Source organism: Megalobrama amblycephala, linkage group LG7 (assembly GCF_018812025.1).
Source record: "Megalobrama amblycephala isolate DHTTF-2021 linkage group LG7, ASM1881202v1, whole genome shotgun sequence".
Lineage (NCBI taxonomy): Eukaryota > Metazoa > Chordata > Actinopteri > Cypriniformes > Xenocyprididae > Megalobrama > Megalobrama amblycephala.
In genome coordinates this window covers 19,352,017-19,370,840 of record NC_063050.1, presented here as the reverse complement: position 1 = coordinate 19,370,840, position 18,824 = coordinate 19,352,017, and the positions used below count along the sequence as shown (strand labels likewise).

At 35.7% G+C, this 18,824-nt stretch overlaps 1 protein-coding gene across 4 annotated transcripts in view; it reads left to right on the top strand.

Annotated features, from left to right (window-relative positions):
* The window catches only part of sorcs3 (sortilin related VPS10 domain containing receptor 3), a 287,643-nt gene that overhangs the window by 254,754 nt on the left and 14,065 nt on the right, over positions 1 to 18,824 (top strand). For all 4 annotated transcript variants that reach the window (XM_048196352.1, XM_048196354.1, XM_048196355.1 and 1 more), the window contains 4 exons: positions 177 to 310; positions 646 to 769; positions 3,065 to 3,177; positions 16,260 to 16,391. In XM_048196352.1, the coding sequence (XP_048052309.1) occupies positions 177 to 310; positions 646 to 769; positions 3,065 to 3,177; positions 16,260 to 16,391 (503 nt within the window). The remainder of the gene's footprint in view (positions 1 to 176; positions 311 to 645; positions 770 to 3,064; positions 3,178 to 16,259; positions 16,392 to 18,824) is intronic.

The window sequence follows — 18,824 nt, the reverse complement described above, 5'->3', positions numbered from 1 at the left end:
TTTGAACAGCGTCCAATTGGGGTCGGGTGAAGCCGAAACCAGTCTAATTATACGAGACCAAATAGTCGACTAGTTATTCAAGCCACCGGCGATTTGATTTAGCAAAATATTTAGTTTTTGCACCCCTTGCCCTGTTCCCTGTTCTTGTATTGAGCGTGAGTGTGTGTGTTTTTCAGGCCCTGTGGAGCATATTCAGCTGTTGGCTCCATATGTGGTCATTAAGAATAAGGAGGTGAACCTGACGGCAGTGGTCTGGCCTTCTCATTTCAGAACGCTCACCTATTTCTGGTGGCTGGGGAACAACACGGAGGTACAACCAGCTCCTAATTACAGATTTTCTGCCTCGCTTTGTTGAGCGAAGGCCTCCGAGACGTTTTACGTTGGAAAATAAACAGAACAAGAGCAATGAACCGTTAATAATGTAGTTCTTGTTCTTGTCGTTTTTGTGGTATTTAGATGTGTTCTTTAGTTTATGCTTGTTCGCCCTGCTACAACAATAAAGCTGTTGGCACTGTTCATTTTAAAAGGGTTTGCTTTTTAAGGAAGTCATCGAGCTTACAAATATCAAAAAATGTGATTTCTTGTTTACCGCTGTATTGAGTTTTAATTGTTTTTGTTTTGTATCCTCTACATTTGTGGTGCTAGCCAATAATTACATTGGACAGCAGTATTTCCCACACGTTCAGCACCGAGGGCATGATCACCGTGACTGTTCAGGTCTCCTCAGCAGACTCGATACTACAGGACACCAGAACCATTGCCATACAAGGTAGGTGTTCACATTCAGATATAACATAATATTTATGACAGGTGTAGGGCCAGTTTGGAATTCACACAAATGAAGGTCTTTTTAATGAAATCCATGAGGTTTCTGTCCCTCCATAGAGATCCACTTTCCACATTCAAGGTCCAGAAAGGTAGTAAAGACATCATTAAAGTACTCCATGTGACTCCAGTGGTTTAACCTCAGTTTTATGAAGCACCGCGAGTGCTTTGTGCAAAAATCATAATTTACCACTTTATTTGCAAAATAATATTATCCAAAGTGTGTTCACGCAGCAATGTCAGCTCTCACGTGAACACAAAACACGTGTTGTGATGCTCTTGTGAACGCTCGTTGCAGATCAATATTTTCATAAAGTGGTAAATTATGTTTGTTTTTTTTGCGCAAATAAAGCACTCACATCGCTTCAGATTGAGTCGCACTGGAGTACTTTAATGATGTCTTTACTTGCTTTCTGGACCTTGAAAGTGGTAGTTGCTTTGGATCTCTGGAGGGACAGAAAACTCTCAGATTTCATTAAACATATCTTCAGTTGTTTTCCGAAGATGAACAAAGGTCTTACGGGTGTGGAATGACATGAAGGTGAGTAATTAATGAGTAATTTTCGTTTTTGGGTGATCTAAACCTTTAAAGCTGTCTTTGAACCTTTTCACTATGCCTTTCATCATTTATTTGCTACTTTTCAAATGCCTTTTTGTGTTTATTTTATTGTTTTACTCCAATCCCAAACCCAGACGTTCAATCTTAAACTAAAAAAGATATTAATTGTTTTATTAATTGTTAATAATCTTTTTTTATTTATTAATTGTTAATAATCTTAATAAAGAGTGAAATAAACAAACATTTTCATATTCATTTTGTGACAGGAATTTATCAATTTTTCAGAATTTCAAATTGTATCAAAAACAATTGCAATAATAATAATAATAAAAAAACTAATCGAAACAAGGAAATGACTTGCACACTTCCTAAATGCTCCAAATATTATTTTATTTTGTGAAAGTATTATTTTATTTTGAATATTTAGAATAAATAAAATGCTAGCTATGAAATTAATCTCAGCAAGATGAAGTCTGCCGTTTTATTCCTTTTTTTTTTTTTTTTTTTTTTTTTTAAATGTCTCTTCCGTTTTGCCTGGCAAGGCCAGACTGATATATCTTCTACAAAATATATCAGTCTGGTCAGTCCGCCCTCCGTCGTGATTCGAGTCAACTCCAAACCATACCGTGCAATCAGATTTGTTTATTTCAGTGACGTCACTCTAGTGCGGCGAAAGTCCCTTCAATATCAACAAAGATGGCGCACACGAGACCCAAGAGTTTGTTCTATTCAGCCGTGAATTCAGTTTTAAATGACCAAAAACACATTAATTATTTACTTTTCGTGGTTGACTCTCTTGTTGCTTTGCTAACGTCATATCCGCCCTTCTCTGATTGGTTTACTCCGCTTCCTGTTTGCTCGGATTTGCTCCGCCCTAGAAATCAAATTGATTAAATGGCCGACCAGACTCATCCGCTGGTACAGTGGTGAGGCTGGATTTTCCAGGCAATCTTCCGCTTCCATCATTTTGACAACAGAATTCTATTCAATACTTGATTTGAGAAGCGGCGGAAATATGAAAGACTTTTCTTTATCAGAAAAATGACAGAATTCTCAGGTGAAGCATGCATGTCACTATTACTGTGGAGAAAGTTGATTGAAACTATTAAGTAAGAATGTGAAATGTGTTTTAAGAGAGTTCATTTTTATTTCAGTCCATTTGGCAGAAGGTGCCCATAATGCATAAATCAAAAAGTGTATGCTCGTTATTGATGCTTCAACGAGAAACTAAATATTGTCAGGTTATCTGATTGATGTGTAATGACAAAATGTGAATGATTTTTTTGAATGATATACATATATAGGGCTATATACTGTATGTTTAGTCATTGTTTAGTTTAACTTTTTTTTTTCTTCCATGTTAACAATATGGTAACAGTTTTCTTCTATGGTATATATACTTGATGAGCTGTATTATTGCTGCTTTCTGAGTGTTCAGAATTACAGGAAATTGTCACTGCAAGCTAGTCATAAAAGCTCCCTTCTGGCAACTGCCAAATAGACTGTAATCATTTTTGTGATCAGCGCTAACCTTTCCATACCTGTCAGTAATGATAACTCTGCTACAGCTCGACTAAATCATCTGGAACAAATCACAGCAGATAGAAGGTGTTTGGCATCTTATGAGAAAAAAAGAATTAAGGGTCTGTCTGCCTCTGCTTCTCTCTCCCTCTGTGACAGAATTCTTCAAATCACTTCTTTTATCTTTCTCTCCTAATCTGGATGAGGCCAACCCCGACATCCCAGAGTGGAGACAGGATGTGGGTCGGGTAATTAAGAAGGCTGTTCTCCAGGTGAGTGGAAATTTATTCTATCCATCTCATCTCTCACTGTCTTTTCCTGGCTCATCTCTGTAGCTCCCAGATATTCTGGTCAAATATCTCCTGTTGTCTTTGTCTTATCCTTTGTCCTTTTCCCTTATACTTCTCTTCTATGTTATCTTTCGCTGAAAAACAAATAAATAAATCTGTATTTTTGCCTTGTTTTCTTGGCACAATAAGTAAACATCCCTAGAAAGGATAATGCAAAGTCAGCCGGTCAGAATCACAAAATAAATGTAGACGGTAATAAGTACATGGACATTAAATATTGATCTGAATGTCATGCGAAAACGAAAGGACACCCTATTGAATTCCATAGTTTTCCATATCAGGACATAATAAAAAATCATCTGGTAGTTGTCAGATATTAAAATTTGGAAAATAAAATCTCAGATAAACAACAACACATGACTCATTATTTCTTTAAAGGTGCCCTAGATTCAAAAATTGAATTTATCTCGGCATAGTTAAATAACAAGAGTTCAGTACATGGAAAAGACATACAGTGAGTCTCAAACTCCATTGTTTCCTCCTTCTTATATAAATCTCATTTGTTTAAAAGACCTCCGAAGAACAGGCGAATCTCAACATAACACCGACTGTTACGTAACAGTCGGGGTGTACGCCCCAATATTTGCATATGCCAGCCCATGATCAATGCATTAGACAAGGGCAGAACGTCTGGATGTGCACAGCTGAATCATCAGACTAGGTAAGCAAGCAAGGACAATGGCGAAAAATGGCAGATGGAGCGATAATAATTGACATGATTCATGATAACATGATATTTTTAGTGATATTTGTAAATTGTCTTTCTAAATGTTTTGTTAGCATGTTGCTAATGTACTGTTAAATGTGGTTAAAGTTACCATCGTTTCTTACTGTATTCACGCTATTTTCATTTTTAAACACTTGCAGTCTGTATAATTCATAAACACAACTTCATTCTTTATAAATCTCTCCAACAGTGTAGCATTAGCCGTTAGCCACGGAGCACAGCCTCAAACTCATTCAGAATCAATGTAAACATCCAAATAAACACTGTACTTACGCGATTAGACATGCTGCATGACGAACACTTTGTAAAGATCCATTTTGAGCCATTAGCTGTTTGAACTTTTTTTATGTTGTTTAAGGCAAGCGCGAGCTCTTGGGCCGTGGAGCACCAGATTTAAAGGGCCACACACCCTGAATCGGCTCATTTCTAATTATGCCACAAAATTGGCAGTTAAAAAAAATGAATTTAAAAAAATCTATGGGGTATTTTGAGCTGAAACTTCACAGACACATTCAGGAGACACCTTAGACTTATATTACATCTTTTAAAAAAAAGTTATAGGGCACCTTTAACAAAAACTATGCCAAAATGGAAAAGCCATGGGTGACAAACTAAGGACACCCTTACTGTTAACATAGGAATTAAGAGGGTAAGTAATGGTCAGGTGCTGCTAATCAAATGTCTTTTATTAATTGACCATCAGCAAAAATGATCACTTCTATAAAAGCAGAAGTTCTGGTAGTTTGAGCGTCTGGAGACTTCAGGTGTGTGTTAACACAGTGCCAAGGAGGAAAGACATTAGCAATGATCTTAGAGAAGCAGTTGTTGCTGCCATCAATCTGAGAAAGGTTATACGGCCATTTCCAAAAAAATTGAAGTCCATCATTCTACAATGAGGAAGATTATTCACAAGTGAAAGACATTCAAAAGAGATGCCAATCTTCCCATTAATGGACGTCTTAACCCAAACTGATTTTTGTCCATATTTTTTGTTGTTTTATGCTTATAAAATTATGGTTGATTGTTTCCACTGTAAAACAAGAAAAAAAAGCTTATTCAGAAAATGACATTTTGTAGTGTTTTAATGTCATTTTAAACAATTATTTATTAAATTAAGTGTTTTATTATGCTTTTTAGATTAAACATTCCTTTACATCAGAGAAAACAATCAGCTTAGCACCAAGACAAAATTTAATGAAATGTATTTGTCTTACCCCATTGGAAAATTGGTTTTGGCCATATTTTCTTTTATTTATTCTTAAAAGAATAAAAAAAAAAAAAAGAAGAAGAAGAGGGGGGGGGGCTATTGGTGGCATAAATTATATTCTAATGTCTCTTTGCAGTGTTTTAATATCTAAATTGTATCATTTATTAAATTGCATATGTCATATATTGTTTAGATTAAAGAGAAGCAATTGGCATAGCAAAAGGGCAAACTTAATTACTTTTTTATTTTACTTTTTTACCTTGCTGGAAAATTGGTTTTGACCATATTTTCTTTGATTTATGCTTCTTTTTTTATTGACCAAAAACATTAACAATGTGATATAGTAACTTATACAAAAAAAAAAAAAAACTGTGACAGATATATACACATATAAAAAGACAGGAGAAGACAGGGAGAGAAAAACAGAAAAAAAAACCTGTAGATGTATGGTTGTGGTAGTTTCAGCAGGTACAGAGATCAGTTAAATCAGTTTCATTATTATTTAAATTTCCTTGTATTGTTGTGGGAGGAATAAATGTGACTGCACTAAATGATAAATAGACATCAATACAATGTAAAGCAACAGCAATAATAATAATAATAATAGTATTAGTAGTAGCAGTGGATGCAGGAGTGGAAGTAACGGCAGTAGCATTGGTAATAATAATAACAGTAATAGTAATGGCAATGATAGTAGTGATAATGATAATAATAATAATAATAATAATAATAATAATAATAATAATAATAAATGGACTAGCCAGTGAAATGATTACAGACGAATCCATACCCCACTAGGTTCAGCCATTCCATCCCTGTCGGTGAGCACAATCAACAGACCCACCCACACAGCCACCAACCCCGCCTCTGATCCGCCTTGTCCCTCCTCCCCGCGACTAGAACAACCAGACTCCCATGCCAGTGCCAGGCACCTCCAGACAAGACTCACCTTTGATTTATTCTTAAAACAAGGATAACTAACTATTTTGGTTGCATATATTTAGATATGTTCACTGGGAAAAAAAAGTCAAGAAATGTGTTTTTTGCAGTTTTTTCTTTTGATGTCTGTCTCTGACTCATGAGGGAACGAGTTCCTCCTCACACAGTGGGGCAAGTTCACTAAAGCACTTTTGTAGTATTTCATTCCAAAATCTTGCATCTTATTTGCCACCCACAGTCTACTTAACCAGGTGCTAAATGCACTAAGATAGCACTGCGCTGTATTTAAATTAAGTCATTGTCTTCTATTTCAGCACAAATACACATCATTTATATGTAAATTGGGCTTATTATAGATATCAAAACTCAGCACCTATTTTCCTGGTGCAATTAACGTCACAATGTAACTGCCCGCAGAAAGCAGGCTGTGAATTAAACTTCATTTTAATGAGAAGTTTGTGTGTATTTTCCTATTCCTAATCATAGCAGCAGTTATAACGGGGCATATATCCAGAGGCGACATGTAGACAAGAACATTTTGGGCCAATTCAGATGTCTGGATCACAGTGTTGGAGTGAAGCAGTAGTAAAGTATATCTAGTGCTCAGCTAGCACTCAGAAATGACCCACAAGGTCACACAAACTGTGCTCTGCACATATTAACCGATTTGCATAAATCCTCTTGTGAACTAGCCAGCAAACTGCACTCAGCGGGAGTAATTCATTGTCTTCTAGGGAGGTGTACCTCTGGTTTGTGTGTGTGTGGTTAGTGGACTGTTTTGTGCACTTGTGGCTCTCAGTTGTGACAGAGCTCTCCGGCTCTGACAGAGAGATTGAACCCACTGCTGGTCGATGCATTGACACTACACAGTCTCAGTGCACATACACATGTACCTGAGCTGTCAGTCCAACCCTGGGACCGGTGCAGCTCAATATCAATGTCCTTCGAAGAAGCAGAGAATCCCAGCTGTTTCAATATGTATATGCTATATTAATAATAGAACAGGATAAGTTTGGAATGTTCAGAGGTAAAATTAAATAGTTTTTGATAGGTTAAGTTGTAAATATTTATTTGTAAATATTTATATTTAAGATGTAACTTTGGGGGAAATGATCCTTGCAATACTACTACTACTGCTGCTGGCATTACTACTACTACTACTACTACTACTACTACTACTACTACTACTGATACTACTGCTGCCTCTGCTGTTGCTACTACTGCTCTGCTGCTGCTACTACTGCTACTACTAATACTTATACTGTTGTTGTTGCTGTTGCTGCTACTGTTCCTACTATTACTACTACTACTACTGCTACTACTACTACTGCTGCTGATGATGATGACTATGATGCTACTACTGCTGATGCTGCTCCTATTATTGCTACTGCTGCTATTACTGTTGTTGCTACTACTACTTCTGCTGCTGCTGCTGTTGTTGCTACTACTACTACTGCTGCTGCTACTGCTACTACTATTACTACTGCTGCTGCTGCTGCTGCTGCTGCTGCTGCTGCTGCCACGGCTACTATTACTACTAATGCTTCTGCTGCTGCTGCTACTACCACTACTACTACTACTGATAATGTGGACCCACTTTATATTAAGTGGCCTTAACTACTATGTACTTACATTTAAATTAATCATTTGATACAATGCATTTATTGTGTACATACATGTTTCTACATTGTACTATATTTTAAAAACACCTGCATGTAATTACATCTGTAATTAATTTCTGTAATTACATTTATAATTACACTGTTGACCCATCCCTTAACCCTACCCTTAAACCTACCCATACCACCAAACCTTTCCCTAACCTTACTCGTATCCCACCTCAATAGCAGCAAAAGTGTTTTGCTATTCAATATGAACCCAATAAGTACATTGTACTTATTTTTTGATGTAAGTACATAGTAGGTTAAGGCCACTTAATATAAAGTGGGACCGATAATGTTGTTGCTGCTACTACTACTACTACTACTACAACTGCTACTGCTGCTGCTGCTGCTGCTACTACTACTACTACTACTACTACTACTACTATTATTACTACTGTTACTACTATTACTACTACTGCTGCTGCTACTAGTAGTCTTCTTCTTCTGCTGCTGCTGCTGCTGCTGCTGCTACTACTACTATTATTACTACTGTTACTACTATTACTACTACTATTGCTGCTGCTGCTGCTGCTGCTACTACTACTATTATTACTACTGTTACTACTATTACTACTACTATTGCTGCTGCTGCTGCTGCTGCTACTACTACTATTATTACTACTGTTACTACTATTACTACTACTATTGCTGCTGCTGCTGCTACTACTACTACTGTTACTACTATTACTACTGCTGCTGCTACTAGTAGTCTACTACTGCTGCTGCTGCTGCTACTACCACTACTGCTAATACTTATACTGTTGTTGTTGCTGCTACTGTTACTACTACTACTACTACTACTACTGCTACTACTACTGCTGCTGATGATGATGATGACTATGATGCTACTACTGCTGATGCTGCTCCTATTATTGCTACCGCTGCTATTACTGTTGTTGCTACTACTTCTACTGCTGCTGCTTCTGCTGTTGTTGCTACTACTACTACTACTGCTGCTGCTATAGCTACTACTATTACTACTGCTGCTGCTGCTACTAGTAGTCTGCTGCTGCTGCTGCTGCTGCTACTACTACTAATCCTACTATTACTACTGTTACTGCTGCTGCTGCTACTACTGGTGATGATGCTACTACTGCTGCTGCTGCTACTACTACTATTATTTCTACTGTTACTACTATTACTACTACTATTGCTGCTGCTGCTACTACTACTATTATTAATACTGTTACTACTATTACTACTACTATTGCTGCTGCTGCTGCTACTACTACTACTGCTGCTGCTGCTCATATTACTGCTGCTGCTGCTGCTGCTGCTGCTACTACTACTACAACTACTACTGCTGCTGTTGTTGCTACTGCTACTACTATTGCTACTACTGTTTACTACTACTAATACTACTACTAATAATAATATGCTGATTTTGGCGCTCAAGTATCATTTCCCATTAAAGGTTGTGCTGCATAATATTTTTCTGGATTTTTTTTCCAGGATTCAAAAGAACAATATTTATTTGGAATATAAATATTTTGTAACATAATAAATGGCTTTACTGTAGAGGTCTACAAAGAAGACCTGAGACCCGAGGACCCGAGGACCCGGGACCCGTACGGGTTCGGGACTATATTTTAAATGGTCAGCCGGGTCCGGGTCGGGTCCTAATCTATTACTTCGGTTCCCGGGTCCGATTAACATTGTGTGTATACCCGAGCCGATCTGATTCGGAGATCACCCGGCCGTGTTGGGAGTCAGTCAGCGCTGTGCGTGTTTTGTAACTTGCAAAGTATGAGCCGGGAAATAAGGTGAAGAAAAACACGAGTGACCCCAGCCATCAGAAGCAGAGCGGGTGGAGTTAATGCAAGCAAACGGTGATCATCAAGTTTTACTATTCCTATCGTGTGCAACAGTAATGCAAACAAACTTCAAATCTCAAGAACTGCTTGTAGCCTTGCACATTCGCATTTAAATAACATAGCCTATTTCAAATCATTAACAAAATATGAACTATCACACAAATGTTTTCTGTGACGCTTAAAGCTTATGTTTCAGGTTGCTCCAGCTAACGCGCATGTCTCATGCGAGCGCACTTTCTTTCTCCTGTTTTTATAATAACATTATGCCGTCTTGTTATATCTAAAGTTTTGGTCAGACTCTGCTCAGAAAGCACAGAAATGACCGCAAATAAGTAATGCTAACGTCAGCGGCCATGTCACTGAACAAGCAATCGTTATTATAGTTCAAAAGGGCAAACAGTCAAAGTTATTTTATTATGTGAGTTGACTCGAGTCTCGAGATACAACGAAATAATGCAAAACTGCAAAGTCGCATTTGTCATCGTGACAGCAAGTGAACTTTTAAAGCTGGAATAATGAGTGGATTAAGCATTTCAATCGGCAAGAGTAATAAAGAGGAATAACGGACGAACTTTCTTGGCAAGTGCATCACAGTCAGGTACAAGGGAGAAAGCTATAGCCTACTAATATTAGGTAAGACAACACGTTTTATTATTGACTTATTAATAGCAATTTGCTGTGGAATAGACTTATGTGTCGATCGGGTCCAGACGGGTCGGGTCGGGTTCGGGTCCAGCTTAGACGGGTCCGGGTAGTACATTTATTGCATTTCTCGGTTCTGCACGGGTTCGGGTCCAACTTTCAAAATGATAGTTGGGCCGGGTCGGTTCCGTGTAGCACATTTGTGGGTCTCTTCGGGTTCGGGTATGAATTTTTGGACCCGTGAAGACCTCTACTTTACTGTCACTTTTGATTAATTTAATGTACCCTTGCAGAATAAAAGTATAACTTTCTTTAAAGGTCCCGTTCTTCGTGATCCCATGTTTCAAACTTTAGTTAGTGTGTAATGTTGTTGTTAGAGTATAAATAAAATCTGTAAAATTTTAAAGCTCAAAGTTCAATGCCAAGCGAGATATTTTATTTAACAGAAGTCGCCTACATCGAATGGCCAGTTTGGACTACATCCCTCTACTTCCTTCTTTAATGACGTCACTAAAACAGTTTTTTGACTAACCTCCGCCCACAGGAATACACAAGAGTTGCGTTTGTAGAGTGTGTTTGTCGCCATGTCGTCGAAACGCTGTTATTTTCAGCTCAAATTGATAGGGTAAAATTAAAGACATGTTTACAATAACACTGAGCGCATGCATCTCCACGTTATGGTAAGAGGCGTGACTTTTCCGGGCAAGATGCGCTAAACTGCTGTCGAATCACAACACAGGAACCGCTGGCACAATCAGAACTCGTTACGTATTTCTGAAGGAGGGACTTCATAGAACAAGGAAGTCATCAGCCCGTTTTTATGACAGTGAAAACAGCGGTATACAGATAAGTAAATTATGTGAAAAATACTGTGTTTTTTTACACGCGAAACATGAACACATGTTATATTGCACACTATAAACACAATCAAAGCTTAAAAAATCCACGAAAAACGGGACCTTTAAAAATCTTACTGATCACAAACTTTTGAAAAGTAGTGTATATTTGAAGAGTTTCGTTGCAAAACGAGATAACTCCGTTTTTAACATTTTTGTCAAAACATGTTTATTATTATGTTATCATGTTATTATTTTGTTTTATGGTGCTACTTTGCTACTTTTAATTGATATTAATTGGAATGCACAACCAAAAAACAAGATTTTTGAAAAATTAAAAAAACGGAGTTATCTCGTTTTGCAACGAAACTCTTCATTTGTAAAATGTGCAGTCTAAAATGATTCCATTATTATACTTTCTTTTAATTGTAGTGCATAAACATCCTGGATCAGCCTAAGCTGGTCTGCTGGACTTAAGATGGTTTAGCTGGTTAAGTGGCTGATCTCCCATTTTGACCAGCTGAAAAGTGCCCAAAACTCCTCTAAAGCCAGCCAATAGACCAGACTGGGAGACCAACTATGACAAGAAAACAAGCTAAGCTGATTTTCAACTTCCTGCTTCATTAGAAAAAAACTGTTTTCATCAAGCCATTCATATAGTCTCTCTATTTCAGACATGCACAAAAACAATCCCTAAATATCTCAATTAAATCTAAACTCCCTCATACAGAACAGAGCCTTAGAATCTGACAGAGAACAAGGTCAGAATAGCTCAGCACAAAGAGGTTACTGATCTCACATCTGCTCGTAAAGTGCACACGCACCTCCGTCTTCTACATGTGCTCTTTCTCTCTCATTATCTTCCAGTCTGGGTTCCTGGCCTCAGATGGCTTTACCCTGAATTATCTAGAAGTGAAACCATCCTCTTCCAACTTTTTCCCCCTTTGTTTCAACATCAAGTTCAAAGCCTAATGGCTTAATATTGAGCTCGCATGGTAAAGAGACTCACTTTTTCCCATTCCTTTCATTTATCCTCTCGCATATAAACCACATCCCATAGTGCCCTAGAGGTAGCAGATACACTTTATCCATACTGCCGCTGATAAACAGCTCAGTGTATTAAAAAGAGAGGGAGAGCGAGGCTCAGACATAATCAAAGTCAAGGTCCATTTAAGATGGCTGTTTGAGGCAATGGGCAGGCGAGGTGAGTGGAGGCGGCTGTCTGTTCTGGTGCACCGGGGCGATAGCGGTATAACAGCCTGAGGAGATGAGAATAGAGGGTTTCAGTAGCAGGGGTTAAAGGCAGAGCCAGTGCCTCAGAGTCAACACAGGACTTGCATCACAAACACTTTGATACTGAAAGAAATACCAATGATAAGTTGTGTTTATTATTTTAGGCTTTTCTCCGCATCTATTGATAGGTATATTATAGAGAGAATAGGAAATGACGCAAGTATGACTCACATTGCACTAGGGATCCCTGAGTACTTGTTGTGACATCTTTGATCAATGCTTAGCGGGAGATGGAGGAGGGTAACTAGCTCCTGAGCAATGGGATAAAGCTGTTCATAATAATGAATGGACCTTACATATGGATGCTGTGATAGGCGTCCTATAGGTAGACGTGGAAATTTGACTAATGTGACCTGCCAGAACTAATCCTACGCCTGATTTTGTTAGCTAACTAGTACAATCTTGTAATTCAATCATGTGACAAAAGTATATGAAATAGCATGGATTAATTCTTCCAGGGAACCATATAAAATCACTTTGATACTACTTAATTGGGTCACTTAAAAATTACTTAATTCCGTGATGGTGAAATTACGTGAACAAATTATGTTTGTTTAACTTATGATTCATGTGGGACCGATGTGCAAGATTAAGTCATGTAAATCCAGCACACTTTTTCTTTTCCCTCAGTGTAGAATATACAGTTTGTACAATATAAAATAATTATGTATATAGAAAGTCCCCATAAAACATGGAAACAGACTGGGGTTCAGTAACATATTTTTAAGACATGAATACATTTATTATGCAAGGATGCATTAAATTAATCAAAAGTGACTGAAGACTTTTACATGGTTGCTAAATATTTCTTTTTCAAACAAATGTTGTTTTTTTAAAATTTCTATTTATCAAAGAATTCTGAAAATGGCTTCCAGAAAAATATTAAGCACTGTTTTCGACATTGATAAGAAATGTTTCTTGAGCAGAAGATCAGCATATTAGAATGATTTCTGAAGGATCATGTGACACTGAAGACTGGAGTAATGATGCTGAAAATTCAGCTTTGCATCACAGGAATAAATTATATTTAAAAATATATTCAAATGGCTGACAGTTTCTTTAAATTGTAATAATATTTCACAATATTACTGTATATATATATATATATATATATATATATATATATATATATATATATATATATATATATATACAGTACAGTCCAAAAGTTTGGAACCACTAAGATTTTTAATGTTTTTAAAAGAAGTTTCGTCTGCTCACCAAGGCTACATTTATTTAATTAAAAATACAGTAAAAACAGTAATATTGTGAAATATTATTACAATTTAAAATAACTGTTTTCTATTTGAATATATTTCACAAAGTAATGTATTCCTGTGATGCAAAGCTGAATTTTCAGCATCATTACTCCAGTCTTCAGTGTCACATGATCCTTCAGAAATCATTCTAATATGCTGATCTGCTGCTCAAGAAACATTTAATGTGTACAATTGTACAAAATATTTGTGTACAATATTTTTTTCAGGATTATTTGATGAATAGAAAGTTCAAAAGAACAGTGTTTATCTGAAATCTAATCTTTTGTAACATTATAAATGTCTTTACTGTCACTTTTGATTGATTTAATACATCCTTGCTGAACAAAAGTATTAATTTCTTTAATTTCTTTTCAAAAAAATAAAAATAAAAATTCTTACTGACCCCAAACTTTTGAACGGTAGTGTATAATGCTACAGAAGCTTTGTATTTCAGATAAATGCTGTTCTTTTGAACTTTCTATTCATCAAGGAATCCTGAAAAAAAAAGTACACAACTGTTTTCAACATTGAAAATAATCATAAATGTTTGTTGAGCAGCAAATCAGCATATTAGAATGATTTCTGAAGGATCATGTGACACTGAAGACTGGAGTAACGATGCTGAAAATTCAGCTTTGCATCACAGGAATAAATTACTTTGTCAAATATATTTAAATAGTACACAGTTATTTTAAATTGTAATAATATTTCACAATATTACTGTTTTTTACTGTATTTTTAATTAAATAAATGTAGCCTTGGTGAGCAGATGAAACTTCTTTTAAAAACATTAAACATCTTAGTGGTTCCAAACTTTTGGACTGTACTGTGTATATGTATATATATATATATATATATATATATATATATATATATATATATATACAGTCAAACCAAAAATTATTCAGACATTTTTTTATATTTTTGATATATTTTTACTAGTGTGTGCAAGACACTATAGTTCATTTATGTAAGTGAAGATAGAAAAATAAAGTAAACTGTGACATGTTATACCCAAAAATTCTTCATACAGTGGACTACCAGTAAAATTGATAAAAATGTGGGACCAAAAATTATTCAGACACTTTGACCTGACCATGTTTTGCTGAAGTGTTATCTGACATAAGATTATTTTTTTCTGACACAGTTTAACTCTGAGATCTTGTCATATTTTATCACCATTTTTTAAACTATAGTGAATAAACTGTAATAATGAATGAAATGTTCAAGGTGTCTGAATACATTTTGGTTTGACTGTTTATTAGGGCTGTCGATTTAACGTGTTAATTAGATTAATTAATTACGGTGAAAAATAGCGCCGCAAAAATATGACCAGAGTGCATGTCTGCACATTGTTCAGCAAAATTCGGCCCATGCTGTGCAAATGTCTCCATTTATAATAATTATCAGTAAATTGAGTCTTGTGCTCTAAAAATTTTCCAAGGACTTTCACATTGATGATTTTGCATCCAAGGAAGCATTTACACAATGGATGGTCTCTGTTGTAAAGATGACAATAATGTATTTTTTTAATAGCACTATACATCTGAATGACAAATATTGGAACAAGTTGTAAATAAAAGTGTTGAATTGTTTAAATTTGCCTGTGAAGCTGTATTTGCATTCTGGTGGAGAGTCAATATTACACGCAGCCGAGCAAAAATGGACTTAAATGGGGAAAGATGAACTACAATGACAGAAAACACAACAGATGTCTAAACAGCATCTTTAATAACAACTTTGTCCTCTACTATAATGGATTATTGCATCTGTGCCTTTTAATGTTATTCCACAGTTCTTCAGTCTGGGAAGAAAATGTTTTGACATTAAGCGATTTAATTACAACAATGACTCTTAAGCTATTAGCAGGGTGTAATTAAGAGCACTGCAATGTTATGCCTCTCTTTTGCTGTCTAATTGCCTTTCTGGACCTTAATTCGCCAGCAGAAGGGGGTGTGTGTTGAAACTAGTGTGTTGAGAAAGAAATAAAGGCTATAGTTTGAAGACATGCATTACTCTTTAGGAATATCAGTAGCCGTTGCACATAGGCTGAATCCTTCAATGAGCCCCAGGGCTTTTTTTTCTCCAATATTGCAGCGGTGAGTACAAACTTGGACTCTGAGTATTGATTTGTGAGACTGCTTCAGCTCTGGCCACATTGCTCATTGTAAATTATACTTAGGCTGTCTATTCTTGAGCTATTGTCTTATAACCAGTTGAGTCCTGTGTGGTAATAGCAGATAAAACAAAGATTATTTACCTGAGGTCGGATAATTCCCTCTTTATGAGGGAAATGGCCTTTAGTGAGTATCTCTAGGAAAATACATGGTGGGTTTCCCTTTATTGGCTTTGCGGAAGCCCATAATATCTAGACCTTTTGGTTTTGTAGTGGCTCTCTGACAAAGATATTGATTGAGGTTTTTAGGAATTCAATGTGTGTATAACCGCTTGCCCTCACACACTTGCGTCTAATAATTTCTTGGCCGGGATTCATTCTGTATACATCATATCTGATTTACTGGAAGCCATCAGCCTCGTTTAAAATTAATGCAACCCTCATAAATGCAGGAGACGGTAACATATAAATCATTGAGTCTTATGCAATTAATGTTATTTTGTCCAGGTCGCTGACATTCCAGAAGACCAGCTGCTGGTGGCCGTGTTTCCTGGCATTCCGACTGCTGCGGAACTCTTCCTGCTTCCTCCACGGAACCAATCGGATGGCAGGAAACGGACAGAGGAGGATCTGGAGCAGGTTATCTGATGCAAATTTTATGGTTTCACATTAATGGTCAAGGTTGAAATGCGCTTAAGAATGATGGACCTTTTATCAGAATAAAAGAGCAGCTTATACCTGGGGCTACAATGAAAGTAATTGTCAGCGCAAAAGGAGACGATGTGTCAAAAATATCCCGAAGGGGATTGCATGACATTTTTACCTATTTTCTTTACCCTTAAAGGCAAAATTATCTGTGATAATAGTGGAAAGACTAGTATCTGATTAGTCTTGCATGACAAGGACATGCCACAACAAGGGTCTTTTACAGTAGGGACTTCTGAATTTAATACACTTTTGAGGGTCAAACATTTATTGGTAGTGTTTTCTAAGGCATTATAAGGCTTTCTAAGTGCTGAAACAATATGTATTTATTTATTTATTTATATATTTTTGGGATGGCCGGTATATATGATATCAGACTATTTAATTTCACGATTGTAAATAACAAAGATTTTTACTTCCTGATTCTGTCATTTTCATTGCATTTTCAAAGATTGAAATTTTTTTAAATCATGATCAAAAAGCAAGTAAACACCAACCAACAGTGCACTCAATAATCTGGTAAGTCTGTGCTCACTGGGAATCATATATTCGTAAATAAAGACCAGGCAATGTTAATTTTACATACAGTACACAGTAAATATACAATGACATAGGTCTAAAGGCATTTAAAGACCTGTTTAAATGATTTGAATGTGTATATGCTGACGGTATATTAAAAAAGTATTATAGCATCTGCCTTTCTATTATTAGACAGATCTGTTAAAAAAAAGACAGTAAACTTATGAAGAGAAAGTAATGGCACTGACAAAATTAAAGTCCTGCTCACTGTTATCGTCACAACGAATAACTTATCAGGCCATATATCAGTCAGCCACTAATTATCACTATTTCTCATACTTAGGGCTAGGTATTTAAAGCCCTTTTGATCCAAAACCTAAGTTGTTCTACTGGCACTACCACTTCACAAAATTAAGCTCTATTCTTGGGATCTCACAGGCGTAATCACAACTGGCAAATTACACTCTTAAGAATAACAACACATTTTACTATTTGGCCAGTTTTGTTATTGATGCTGCAGAAAGAACTATAACAAATCATCTGGGGACTCACTGGCTCTCAGCCTCTCTGATGAGAGAGATGTGGTATGTGTGTCGCACTGCAGTTTATCAAAATCTGATATTAGACATTACATTGTGCATCATCTCCACTGTTATGTCTAAGAGTGCAGAATCCTGTTTACAGATACAAACAAGGCTATTATCTATTACCGAAAATGTAGCACAGATTTTGCTGTTATGGACATGAGTGATACCTTAAATTTTATGATTTTATTATATTTTTATTTTATTTTATTTTATTTTAGAGTGATACCTTATGTTGTCGTACATTTTATTCTGTTTTATTTTATTTTATTTATTTTTTTTTTTTTTTAGAGAGATACCTTATATTTCCTGACATTTTATAGTTTATTTTGTTTTATTTTAGAGTGATACATTATACACTAACGCTAAAAAGTTTGGGATCGGTAAGATTTTTAATGTTTTTAAAAGAAGTTTCGTCTGCTCACCAAGGCTTAATTTATTTAATTAAAAATACAGTAAAAACAGTAATATTGTGAAAAATTATTACAATTCAAAATAACTGTTTTCTATTTGAATATATTTTACAAAGTAATTTATTCCTGTGATGCAAAGCTGAATTTTCAGCATCATTACTCCAGTCTTCAGTGTCACATGATCCTTCAGAAATCATTCTGATATAATGATTAGTTCCTCAAGAAATATTTGTTATTATTATCAATGTTGAAAACAGTTGTGTACTTTTTTTCAGGATTCCTTGATGAATAGAAAGTTCAAAAGAACAGCATTTATCTGAAATACAAAGCTTCTGTAGCATTATACACTACCGTTCAAAAGTTTGGGGTCAGTAAGAATTTTTATTTTTATTTTTTTGAAAAGAAATTAAAGAAATTAATACTTTTATTCAGCAAGGATGTATTAAATCAATCAAAAGTGACAGTAAAGACATTTATAATGTTACAAAAGATTAGATTTCAGATAAACACTGTTCTTTTGAACTTTCTATTCATCAAATAATCCTGAAAAAAAATATTGTACACAAATATTTTGTACAATTGTAAACAATAAATGTTTCTTGAGCAGCAAATTGACATATTAGAATGATTTCTGAAGGATCATGTGACACTGAAGACTGGATTAACGGATTGCCAACACAAGAATAAATTACATTTTCAAATATTTTCAAATAGAAAACAGTCATTTTAAATTGTAATAATATTTCACAATATTACTGTTTTTATTGTACTTTTAATTAAGTAAATGCACCCTTGGTGAGCAGACGAAACTTCTTTTAAAAACATTAAAAATCTTACCGATACCAAACTTT